Raw genomic sequence first — 12,721 nt, forward strand, 5'->3', positions numbered from 1 at the left:
TAACACCAATGAGTTCCCCTGTCGCTCGACATCTTAGCTCTCTCCAAAGCTTTTCTTGCTACATCCAATTGCAGAAAATCTACCTCTCAACAGTTAAACAGGTAGACACCTGGAATTCTGCATGATAGAATGCAACCTGTTAAACATTTGCACATAAGAGGAAACCAACACAAAACCAATAACTCACTTCATCAGGTTAGTATTCCATCTGCACAATAATCCATTCATGCTAAGAAAAGGGAAAGGCAAAGGCCATCATCCACTTGAATTTACAGCATTTCTTCCCATCCCAATACAGAAACAAAGGCATAACAAAATAGATCAAGCAAGAGACACAAAACACATTAAAGAATTCAGATGATTAAGAGTTGATTAATCACAAGAACAAACTTTCACAGCAGATGCACAAATGCAAAACAATCAGCAACTCAAGTCACAGTGAATTTAAAGCACTCACAACACAAATTAACTTCAAGAAACACAATAACAAGACGGAAAATTAACAGAAACAAAGGCTGAACAAATACATTATTCTTAGTATAAAGATCAAATTTCTACCAATGCAAAAGCAAGTAATTTGTTCTGTTTTGCTGTGCCAAAATGCAATCATTAAATCTGAAGATCAAATCAAGAAATTCAATATTTCCCAAACAAATCAACAACCCATTGTAGCAAATCATAGTAGATGCATTCCCTAAAAGATTAAACTTCCAGAAACGCACCAGTAAGCAGTAAAAGGAAAAAAAGAAGATAAAGTAGTAAAGCAAGAAAATCGAAAGGGATAAGCTAGAAGAATGTTTATACCTTTAATCCACGGGACAAAAACGACAAGAATAGAAATTCCCAGATGAGTGTATATACATACAAAGTTAACCGTACATTGTGCCTAAGGAATCTAATACCAACACTGTCTGTGGATGGGGAGAGAGAGAGAGAGAGCGCAATATGGTCTAAGATTATTACATTAACGATGTTGTTTAGTTGAAAAGTGAAGTATAATAATAAGAGTGAGTGAGAGAGAGCAGTGCTGTCCTTATCTCTCAACTTTTCTTGGGAGGTGGGAATGAACTATTGGGCTGCATCTGGGCTTTGACGGTTTAATAGCCCATTTTGGAAACCTACTCAACCTTTCTTTTTCTATTTTTTTTTTTTGGATAAATAAGGAGTTTCTTTAAAATTTAGCATAATTATATATATATATATGTATATCTATATATTTTTTTTTATTATTTTATAAGTTATATATATCTCCTGATATTAACTCCACCTAATACCTACCCCAATTTGTTAATCACTAATAAATTTTATTTATTTTTATAATAAATTGATCAAAATACCCTTATAAACTATAAATTTTATTTTATTTTTTGAATTTTTTTGGACTAAGTGAACTTCTTCATCTTTTTTATATTCTATTTTATAATTTTTTAAAATTTTCTATCCACTTCGTCAATTTTTTTATAAGTTTTTATTTAAAAAAAATACAATAAGAGTAAAGTTGATAATTTCAAATATTCATTCAAAAATTACATAATTTCATCAAAAAATAAGAGAGATTGATAATTTTTTAAATTAAAAAATAAGTATTTAAAATCCTATCAAATTTTAAAAAAACTAGTTGTAATTATCTATTTCTTTTTGGTTTCTGGTGGTTGATTGGATTTCCATAGCATTTATTTTAGTTTGACACTTAGCCCAAGTGATCTTAGAAGATATATAATGGAAATTTTGAGTTAAGTCGAATTTGATTATACTTTTTAAATTAATTACGTGATAAGATAATATATAATTAAAAAAGAGTGATCGATCATAATAACAAATGAAATGAGTAAGATTGAGAACCAAAATAATTAAAAAGAAAGTATTTAATTAAGAACGTTTAAAACTATTTTTTATATTTTACAAAATTACAAGTATATCCTCTTAAGGCTATTTTGTAAGAAATTTTGCCACTGACACCGATGTATCTACTAAGTTTTAAACATAAGACGATAAATATTTATTAAAATTTTTTATGAAGTAAGTTCTTTTAATTATTTAAGTATTTATTGATTAAATTAAAATAGGAAAAAAGAAGAAGAGAGAGAGTTGAAAATAATATTTTGTGGCTTCTTTGATAGTGTTTTGGATTAATGGAATTTATGGAAAAGATTTTTAAATTCATAATTATATATTCATCATACTTATTTTATAATACTATACATCTTATTGTATATTTAATCACTCAATTCTTATTTTTGAGTTATATTTCTTATTTTATTTACTGTTTTATAGGTGGTGTAAGTAATTAACCCATATCTAAAGTGTATGACATACTACGGTTTGGTCATATATAATTAACCGCATTGCAACATTTTGATTGGCCTCAATAATTATTATGGTACGAAAAATTAATAAGAAAAATTTTAGGATAATTACACTTAGACCCCTTTTAAAAATGCAAAATTATACTTTCTTCCAAAAAAGTTTCAAAACTATACTTACACCCTTTGAAAATTCATTGTTTACACGTAACTTTCTTTTGTTAGGGTGTGAATGAAAAATGCTAGCGTTAGCAAAAAAAATTACATAAATTTCTAATTTTTCCTTCATTTAACATTCTCATGTAATAATTTTATAACAGTAAGAAAAAAATATAATGATGTTAACCTCACTTTTTATTTATATATTACATTTATCTCTTTATAAATGCAAAAATATATGTGCAAACGTTAAATGAGAATCAAAATTGAAAATTTATATAACCTTCCCCCCCTAATATTAGCAGTTTTAGTCCAAAATCTAATGGAATTAGGATGGAGAATTTTCAGAGGAGCGTAAATATAGTTTCAAAACTTTTTTGGAGAAAGTGTAATTTCGTATTTTTAGAGGAGATCTAATTATAATTAAGCCTAAAAATATTGTAGTGTATGCATAAATTCAAAATATATTAGCACTTATACAATATATATACACACACACCGAGACACATAACTTTATTCTCTTTTTGTGCTGAATGATTCTATCCTAAACAAGACTTCTGTTAAGAAAACAACATATGGCATATGCATTATTTTGTTCAGAACAATACAAGTTCCCTGGACAATGCGCCTTTGATCAATTGATACAACAGCAGGATTCACAATGGCATTAAAGCAGATGAATATAGCAGCACAACACAACTAGAGAGATCAATTACAATGACAAGTTAAAACTCTGAATGATAAAGAAATCAAGAACACTAACTTACACTTACACAGAAACCTTCTGATTGTTGATATAAAATGCAGGAATACGAGCAACCTTAGGCCAATCGTCGCATTGGTCGTTACAACACCTCTCTTTTAGCTTTGGACAATCTTTAATCATCAAAAGTTCAAGTGTGGGAGGCAATCCACCTTCAGGCAAACATGAGAGTTGTGGGCAGTTACTTATTTCCACATGCAAAAGGGAGTTCAGATGTGAAAGAAACGGAAGAACAACCAATTCTCCACAATGTGCTATAATGAGGTGGCGGAGATAAGGGAAGTCCCCATTCACGACCCCTGTCCATTTTTCTAGTTTGGCCATCGAATCAAATGATAGTTTTTCGAGCTTAGGAAATGCGACATGACGATGCTGATTAGTAATTTGATTCCTGCGACAGAAGAAACTGTTGATTTCTATGACCTCATTCATTTCAAGGATAGAGAGAAATTTCAGAGCTGGCAATTCCCCAAACTGTAGAAGAATATTTTCAACTCCTCGATTCCAAGAGGGGGTTGAAGAGACTCCAAGATTTCCTCTTCATCTGGGTTCTTGTTATCTTGAAGATCACTCCACTGCAATTCAATCTTTTTAAGGTCCTGTTTGTTACAAAGGTAAGCCTCTGCAGCCTCTTCCTTGGTTGAAACATTCTCAAGATTTGATATAAGAAGTGATCCTTTCAGCTTGTTCATGTCCTTCAGCTCTCCTATGCGACTACCTTCATCCTCTCCGACCAAAAATGCCCTTAGTGTGCGTAGTTTGGATAATTTTCCAATCCCTGCAGGCATTGACTGCAACTGGCCCACAATATCAAGAACCAAATGCCGCAGGTTAATCAACATACTCGTGCATTTGGGCAATGTCATGAGGCTCAAACAACCATCGAGGTTTAAAGTCCGCAAATTGCTAAGGCAACGTATGGACTCAGGCAAACCCCTAATAGGTGTCGCATACATGTCAAGACATTGCAATGCCTTCAAATTTTCAACAGAACTTGGTAGTCCCATTATGTCTGTGTGACTCAAATTTAAGATCTTTAAGGCCTGCAACTCCAAGAAAAGATCGGATGGTAGAAGATTTTTCATTTTAGACCCATAACAGCGGTGAATACTCAGCATCTTCAGTTGACCACACTGTTTGATAGTCCCAAAATTAATGCAATCAATTTGCTTAAAGGCCAAAGACAAGTGGTCAACTTTGAGCACATCAGTGATCTCTTCAGTGTCCAAATATTTCTGAAACTTAGGTTCTAAGTACTGTTGCTTTGGAATGAAAGCATTCACCTTTTCTTCACCAACTCTATACTTCATTTGGTCAATGCGATGATTATATCCAGCTGGCATAATGTAACCCAAGTTCAACAAAGTATCAAAGCACCGGATAGATTCTCCTTCCATTATTTCATCTTCTCCCAAATTTATCAAACCTTCAGCTATCCATTGCCAAACTAACATATCCTTGGTGAATTCATAATCAGATGGAAATATTGAGCAAAACAAAATGAAATCTTTCAAGTACTTTTCATTACGCAATACCACGTCTGTAGATACTTCCAACTTTGCCTCATGCCTAATTTCCTCTGCTTTCGCTTCATCTTCTTTTGCTCCTTCATAAGAATGGCCTGCAGAAACATCTTTATCCCTTATTTTCTCCTCTAGTTCAAACGAATAGCTTTCGGGGGAATCTGCATCAACTTCTTCAGTAATGGTGCTTTGCCTTGAAGCCAAGCAAAGACTCTGTCATGCAAATTAGTGTAAAGAAGCTGATTATACAACTTTGTGATGGCACAAGTTCAAAAATTCTGAAACAACGTAATTGGAAAAGGACCAGCTTGTAAAGAGAGGCATTGGCCGAAATTTAGTATATTATTCATCAAGTATAGTCAGCCAGTGTGACCTTTGAGTTAAAATAATAACATGTAGGTCTATCAAAATAAACTAGTTCTAATGACCATATCTGTTTCAGGAAATGAGAAAGAAAAAGAATATAAGCAATACTACTCCTACTCATCATGTTGACCACAGGTTAATAAGAACTCTTTCCAAGAACATCGCGAGTTGTTATTAGGTTTCACTTCATGTTTGGTGTTACAGCTAATTCTTGTTCATCGACAAGAATAAAATTGTCCTTTCAACCCCATATTTTTTCCAAACATTTTAACATGATCAGATATCTAAAATATTTTCAGTTAAGTAACTATTCAAGCCTTGATTATTATTCTTAACAAAGAATAACTCAAAATTCATACCTTCTGATTCTCGTCATATTGAAAACTTGCACATGCATTGCCTCTAGTAGCCTGGTTGCTCAATTCTGGATGGGAATGAATTGATCCTGTAACAAGATTGGAGGTCATTATTCAGCACCTACTATTCTTTTTCATATTTTTGCCTACGAAAAGCACTAAAATTTCCAGTCTCCATAACTCATAATTGCCTAAAAACAGGAAAAGAAGCCCCAGTTCACCAAATTAATAAAAGATCTCAAATACTCTTTTATCTAAAATAATAGAATTTGTTCCTCAAGCTTTCAGCAGTGTTATTTGGTGGAAACCACTGATTACAGTGCACTTCTCAGCAATTTCAAAATCAAGTTAACATGGAAAAACGTTACAATACAAACAAGGAAAATGTAATAATGCGTGATATTCCCCATAAAAGTATAGGGTTAATATTTTATACAGAAGTTATTGTTGACAAATATGCATTTGAGTCCAAGTTCATCATCAAGCTTTGCTTTCTATCTTCAGACAGTTTAATTCTGAAAATATTAAACATCAGAATTCTGTAATTATAACAATCAGGATATAGATATTCACGATGATATAATGCGGGCATAGAGAAAAGAAATTTAACCACCTTTCATGATCTCTTCCTCCATGAATTCTTCTTCCGTAGCCTGATATTGTTTGTGAAAGGGCCAGGACTGATGAACAAATAGGTGCTGCGAAGAAAAAAAAACAGGTGAGAGAGGGATAAAAAAGCATTCCTGATCTAACCAGAGCATGAAGTACACACATAAAATCTCCGTTGACCATAAAGTCAAACTAAATTGGAAGTAGAATGCATCGAATAGCAATGCCTTAGCACCACATCCATTTACAATGACACATAATTCTTTATGGAGACAACCCATCAATAAATCCATTTGCAGACATATTTCTTGGATGTCGCCACAAACATAAATATGTCTGCAAATGGATTTATTGGGTTTAGTAAATCCATTTGCAGACATGTTTCTGTGATGTCACCAAAACATTTTTTCTGTTTATGAGATGCACTCGCCCCCCCCCCCCCCCCCCCCCCAAAACTCAACTACATAGTACTTGGGTTTACTAAACAGACAAATGTTGGATGATTCTTTTATTTGATGTCATCAACTCAGATATAAGTAAGAGAACTCATTTGCTGTATCATGGACTTTTTCCAACCTACATGCAAAGGTTCGCCTTTTTCTTCATTTGCAGCAACCATCTCATGTTCCTTAAACAACCAAACCAATCATCTTGTTCCCTATCTTCATCAACATCTCTCTTCACCTAGATAACTAAGTTTTCTTTCCACCCATAACAACGATATAATGCATACCTTAATAAGCTTTTGATCATAGCATTCTCTGATGTCACATGAATGACACATAAAGTTCTTACTAGATATTTTGGCATGATGAAGATGAGTAATCGACACATTCTCCATTGCTGAACAAAAAAACTTAACAAATAAACAAAACTGTGGTTATAAGAATGTGACATGAGAAAAGATCACCTTTTCATTGAAGAGATGTTCTACGGTATAAATTATACCATCAATTCTATATACTGAGTGGTCTCTTTTCACGCATTTTAACATTGGCATACTTAAATGTCCTCCAGAAAATTCCTTCACTCTTGGGCAGTTGTAAAGAGTCACATCTTCCAGTGATGGTAACTCCAAATCTTTAATCATGTGACAAAAACTCTCAAGTAGTGGCAGCCTCCGAAGTTCTAATACTTTCAGTTGAGGAAACAATGATTCATTACTTTCTGGTTGTCCTATTTCACAATCCTCTGCTATAACTTCTTGCATTATGACACACTTTTCTACTATCATGTGTTTCAGTTGTACAAGAACTTTGGCAATGGAATGAGAGAATAAGTTTCTCAAAGTGTCACATGACATAACCACCAGTACTTCAAGTTCACTGAACCAGCTTGTAGTAGGTTGGTGGCACCAGATGTTAGTCACACTATCCAACTCAGTAATTTCCAACTTCTTTAAGCTACCAAATGCAATCTGCAAACCAGTAACAATTGGGAAGAAATAATATATCCGTTGTTAAGAACTAATTCACCATTTGACGAACTCAAAGTTCTAACATGAAATAACAATACCAAAAACCAATTACAGTAAAAGAAACATTAAAACACAGTTAATGGGCATACCTTCTCAGTGAATAGACATTGCATGACACTATCATCATTATCATCATTGCCTCTAAAGATAAGGTCGCTCTCATTAGGACAAAGTGTTATGAGCTTTCGCAAGCTTTGAATGCAGAACTCTCTCAACTGGGGAAAATCAATCCTCACACTTTTGCATAAACCAGTGAAGTTAGGAAGGGTATCAAGCTCTATATAATTTAATTTGGCAAACTCGATCTTGTTGCAGCTAATATTGCCATCTTCAGGCCCTTCCCCAGAAAAGATTTCTTCCATTATTTCACAATTCTCTATTTTAATTTCTTCGAGTTGCACCAAACCCTGAGCCGTGGATAATGAGAATAAACTCTTTAATTTGGGACAATGTGATATATGAACAGACCTGAGGTTGGAAACTGAAACACTTTGAGTTGGGTTTCTACAGACATGCACCAAGGAAGGTAACTTAAGCAGTTTCAGATTTCTTAGTTTCCCAAACATGGCCACTGGAAATTGACCATGGAATACCTCCATAAACAGGGGAAGGTCTTGAAGACACAGTGATTCTAGAACAGGAAAGAGACCATTTGTCTGCAGCACCTGATCAGCTCCATTCACAAGGTATTCCATTATGCTACAGTTACGTATCTCCAACTGTTTCAAGAGCTTAAAACCCTCTGGAATCAACTCATCCACTGCATTTTTAGATCCAACTCCAGCTAAACGCAAACTTTCAGTACTCCTCAACATGACACAAAGCCAATCCACTAAAGGAGTAAGACTTGGAAGGTAGAAGTCCATTGCTCCCAGAAATTCCCCATAGTAATCATCAAGGTGTACAGCAGGGAAGCTGAGATGAGAAGATTCTTGGAATCGACATTTGAGCTCTTCAGGTGTTGATATTACATAAACAGTCAACCTTGACCAGATTTTTGAATTTTGCGCAATAATATTTTGATCTTGTATCTGAATCTGTAAAGCAGTCAAGTTAGGCAAGAGCGCGAGTTCATTAATTGAAGCATTTCCCACTCTTTTTCCTTCTTTCTCTACTTCCCATCCACTGAAGCTGCCCAACATGTACAGTTCTTTCAAACGATCAAAACTTGATATAAGACCTGGTTCAATATATTGGAGATTGTGACAATTTGTCAAAACTAACAATTCCAGATTGACAAGTTTTTTCATTATCCCAGGCAATACCCGAATATCAGTATTAGAAAGATCTAATGTGACCAATGACTCCAATGCTGAATCCATACCATGGCGTAATGCGGTATACACATCATCAAAGACCCACAGAGTTTTTTTCACATTTTCATCAGTACCTTTAAGATCTGATGCCGCAAGTTTGAACGGGAGCACACGTAAGGGACGATATAATTTCGTGGTAATACTGGATTTCATTAGTCCTGGTGGTAATGATACATTCAGACTCATCTTGCGTATTAAGTTGATGTTTGTTTCAATCCCTTCACCAAATAAACCACCCCGAGCATCCATTTCCTGTAGCAGCTTAGACTCATATGACAAAGCTGGGTTCAGATTGTTTTCTGCAATAGATCCTAGGCAAACCTTGCTACTATCCTTCAAATGTCTCCCAATAACATTAAGGGCAAGTGGCAAGCCTTTGCATTTCTGTGCAACAGATCTTGCTAAAGGATATATATCAGAAGAGTCCATAGAGACGCCAACTATCTTTCTTAAAAGACTCCATGCTTCCTCTTCTGTTAAGCTTTGCACTGCAAAAATCGCATTAGCTCCCATAGCCAAGCAAACATCCTTCAATCTGGAAGTTATCAAGATTTTGCACGAACCCTTGTGCTTGTGCAGCGGAATTCCAACTTTCTCTAAATCTAGTATCTTCCAAACATCATCCAGTATTATCAGAATCCTCTCTTCCACAAGCAATCTACACCGCAATTTATTTACTGTGGCCATAAAATTCCCCACTTCCACTTTAACACCCAAATAATCAGAAATCTCATATGCAATCCTCTCTGGGTCAAAAATTGGGCCAACCCATACCAACACAACAGATTTGAACAGTTTCTCACCTTTCACCTTCTCCCCGATTCGTCCCGCCATTCTTGTCTTACCTATGCCCCCAAGCCCACAAATTCCAATTGTGTTGATATTTTCGTCCTTCAAAGCTGCTATGATGTTTTCCTCCATTAATCTTCTGGACTCAAATTCCTCAGCCATTTCCAAGGGTTTAGATTCCAGCAGCACGGGAGTTTCGCGAGGAACTTCCATTTTTCAACTTGATCACTTCTTTCTAAAATTTCAATTATAATAATGATTTAACAAAACAAGGAGCAATATCCCCATCATTAAAACCATAAACCAAAAAGAGAAGCAAGATATCTAGCGATGAAAATCAAAGAGGGGAATCAAAAAAAAAATTTACACCAGTAGTGTTGTTTGGAGACTTTTAAAGATATACGCAGTACCGCAATTTTTAATTGTGGTGCTTCCATTTTTATTAAAAAAAAAGTTACGGCCATCGCACTGCCTTTTCTTATTTAAAAAAGAAAAAAGAAAAATTCAGTGGCACCGCAAAATTAATTCGCGGTGCCATTTTATATATATAAAAAAAAATAGATGTTTTTGTCCCTAAGTAAGGATTGTGCCTATTTCATCTATAATTAATAATATATATGGTTTATCAATTAATATGATACAGATGATTTATCAATTTAGATAGTTAATAATATGGGTAAACTATATTAATATTTTTTGAGGTTAGATCAAATTACACAAACACCGTCTGTGTTTTATATTAAATTAAAATTATTTTTTTCTATAAAAATATATTCTAATAATAATAATTTTTTGCTCGGTATCGTTACTTCAATTAAGTCACACGATATAATTGCTGTCAGTTTTAATTTTATTTCTTTTAAAATATAAGTTACGAATAAATTGACTCTTAAATGTTTTAATTGATCATCTACCTTGTTATTATATTACGTCGTTTTGAATAATAATTTAATACCATGGATCATTTTTCCATCTCAAATCATCATTTTCAAGAAGTATAATTACCTCATGATGTTCACTGAATTTATAATTAACTATTTCATCTTCATCCTCTTGCAACATTTTTGCGTAAGATGCTGACGATTCATCAGTTGTTAATTTTTTGTGTTCCTTCTTAAGTTCAAGAAAATGTTTGAAGAGTTCATTCTCTTCTTCAGAGATGTTACTAAGTTTTCCAATTCCAGAAATATTTTCCCTCACTAATGTCCTATTTCCATGTCTAACAACATCGCATGCTCGAAATCTAACTCCTCTATGATTAGAGGAGGAATTCTTTCCTCTTCCCTTTTGGGGAGCATTCCTGAAAAATAAAGATAATTCATTAGCCACATAATAACCATCAATTTGCTGATGGTATAGCAAATTTGCTATCCAAAGTTGTTTAATACGATTTTCTGCAGTGACGTCTGCATCTGGAAATTGTATGAGAATGTCAGAAATAATTTCCTTGAGTTTATCAATTCGCTTCCTGATTATTTTTTGGATTCTTTTCAATCTTGTCTTATATTCAATTGGTTCATCTCAGAATTTGAATTGATAAATAGGCCAATGTACTCCATTCATAAAAAAATCTTTGCCTTATGACTAATTCTTCCATCCAAAGATTTGGAATTTTTGAGGAAATATTCATCCCTCCAAACATTTCATTTCTAAATTCACCAGGATTTATTTCCATCAATATATTCTCTTGATAGAAAATCGGGGAGACTATTTGTCTCTCCTTTAATATGCTCAATAGAAAAGTTAAATGGGGCAAGATGTGCTTGTCATCTAGCAAATATTTGTTTAGAAACATCATGTTTAAAATCTTTATTAAACATAAATTTAGCAGCAGAACAATCTGTCCTAATGGTGAATTCTTGATTAAGTAAATCATCTTGAAATTTTGACACACATTTAACAATAGCAAGAACTTCTTTAGCAACCGTAGCATAATTTCTTTGGGCTGCTTTCCATTTCCCTGAATGGAATCTAACCAAGTATTCTTGCTTGTTTTCATCAATTTGTTCTAGTATTCCTCCTAATCCAATATCAGAGGCATTTGTTTCAATTACTTTATTCTAATTTGGATTAGTAAGAGTTAGACATGTTAATGATTTTACCTTCTATTTAATTAATCTAACTGCTTTTGTATGTTCATCAGTCCATTCTGATGGATTCTTTTTAAGCCTATCGTACAATATTGCTGTATCTTGAGCAAGATTCTTATAGTATGGGGCTATATAATTTAAACTGCCTAAAAATATCTGTAATTGAGTTTTATCAGGAAATTTATCGGCAAATTCAATACACCTATTGATGGGTATAATTTCCCCCTTTTCAATATGATGTCTAAGAAATCTAACTTTTGTCTGAAAGATACTCATTTTTATTTTGATAAAACCAAATCATTTTGGATAACTAAGTGTTTAAACATTTCTAAATGCTTAAAATGGTCTTCGGTACTATTCGAGAATACTAAGATATCATCAATATAAATGATGATAAAATTAGAGAATTGATTAAAAATATCATTCATAATATTTTGAAATTCTGAAGGTGCATTTTTTAATCCGAACGGCATAATATTCCACTCATAATGTCCAAATGGGACTGTGAATGCCGTTTTGTACCTATCTGATTCATTTACCTGAATTTGTTAATATCCTGATTTTAAATTAATTTTTGAGAAAATTATTGCCCTATGTAGTCTGTCTAACAGATCCTTTTTATTAGGGATCGAATATCTTATCCATTTTAAGACTTTATTAACAGGTTTATAATTTATCACATGCCTGGGTTTTACCTCTTTCCTTTTCTGCATGCTTATTAACATAAAATGCATTACACGACCATGGTGATTTTGAAGACCTAATTAGTTTTTCCTCAATTAGGGATTTTATGTAATTTTTACATAATTCTAAATATTCAGTATTCATTTGGCAAGATCTTGCCTTAGTAGGGAAATTTGCTTTCGAAAATTCACTTTCATAGGGAAGACTAACAATATATTTCTTCCTATGCCAGAATGCATTGGGATGTTCATCACATATTTCTATTCAAATTTATTTTGGATCATTT

General features: G+C 33.4%; 2 protein-coding genes across 3 annotated transcripts in view; both read right to left on the reverse strand.

Moving 5' to 3' along the window:
- LOC105162710 lies at positions 3,023 to 10,044 on the reverse strand. 2 transcript variants are annotated; one of them, XM_011080807.2, is made up of 5 exons: positions 7,646 to 10,044; positions 6,990 to 7,496; positions 6,084 to 6,168; positions 5,474 to 5,559; positions 3,023 to 4,961 (listed from the first exon to the last, which is right to left on the reverse strand). In XM_011080807.2, exons 1-5 carry the CDS (start codon positions 9,872 to 9,874, stop codon positions 3,678 to 3,680), a joined length of 4,191 nt encoding a protein of 1,396 aa, XP_011079109.1. In that variant the 5' UTR covers positions 9,875 to 10,044; the 3' UTR covers positions 3,023 to 3,677. The 2 variants fall into 2 exon arrangements, with proteins under 2 accessions (XP_011079109.1, XP_011079110.1); XM_011080808.2 differs by lacking the exon at positions 6,990 to 7,496.
- The window catches only part of LOC105162709 (putative disease resistance RPP13-like protein 1), a 28,741-nt gene continuing 19,042 nt past the window's right edge, over positions 3,023 to 12,721 (reverse strand). The window contains exon 4 of the mRNA XM_020693946.1: positions 3,023 to 3,224. The gene's annotated coding sequence lies outside the window, so the exon portion shown is untranslated. The remainder of the gene's footprint in view (positions 3,225 to 12,721) is intronic.

This window comes from Sesamum indicum, linkage group LG5 (assembly GCF_000512975.1).
Source record: "Sesamum indicum cultivar Zhongzhi No. 13 linkage group LG5, S_indicum_v1.0, whole genome shotgun sequence".
NCBI lineage: Eukaryota > Viridiplantae > Streptophyta > Magnoliopsida > Lamiales > Pedaliaceae > Sesamum > Sesamum indicum.

Coding starts and splice junctions, on each gene's coding strand:
- LOC105162710 (XM_011080807.2), bottom strand. CDS start 9,874: ATGGAAGTTCCTCGCGAAACTCCCGTGCTGCTGGAATCTAAACCCTTG. Junction 7,497..7,645: donor AATGTCTATTCACTGAGAAG/GTATGCCCATTA, acceptor ACTGGTTTGCAG/ATTGCATTTGGTAGCTTAAA. Junction 6,169..6,989: donor AACATCTCTTCAATGAAAAG/GTGATCTTTTCT, acceptor TTTTCTTCGCAG/CACCTATTTGTTCATCAGTC.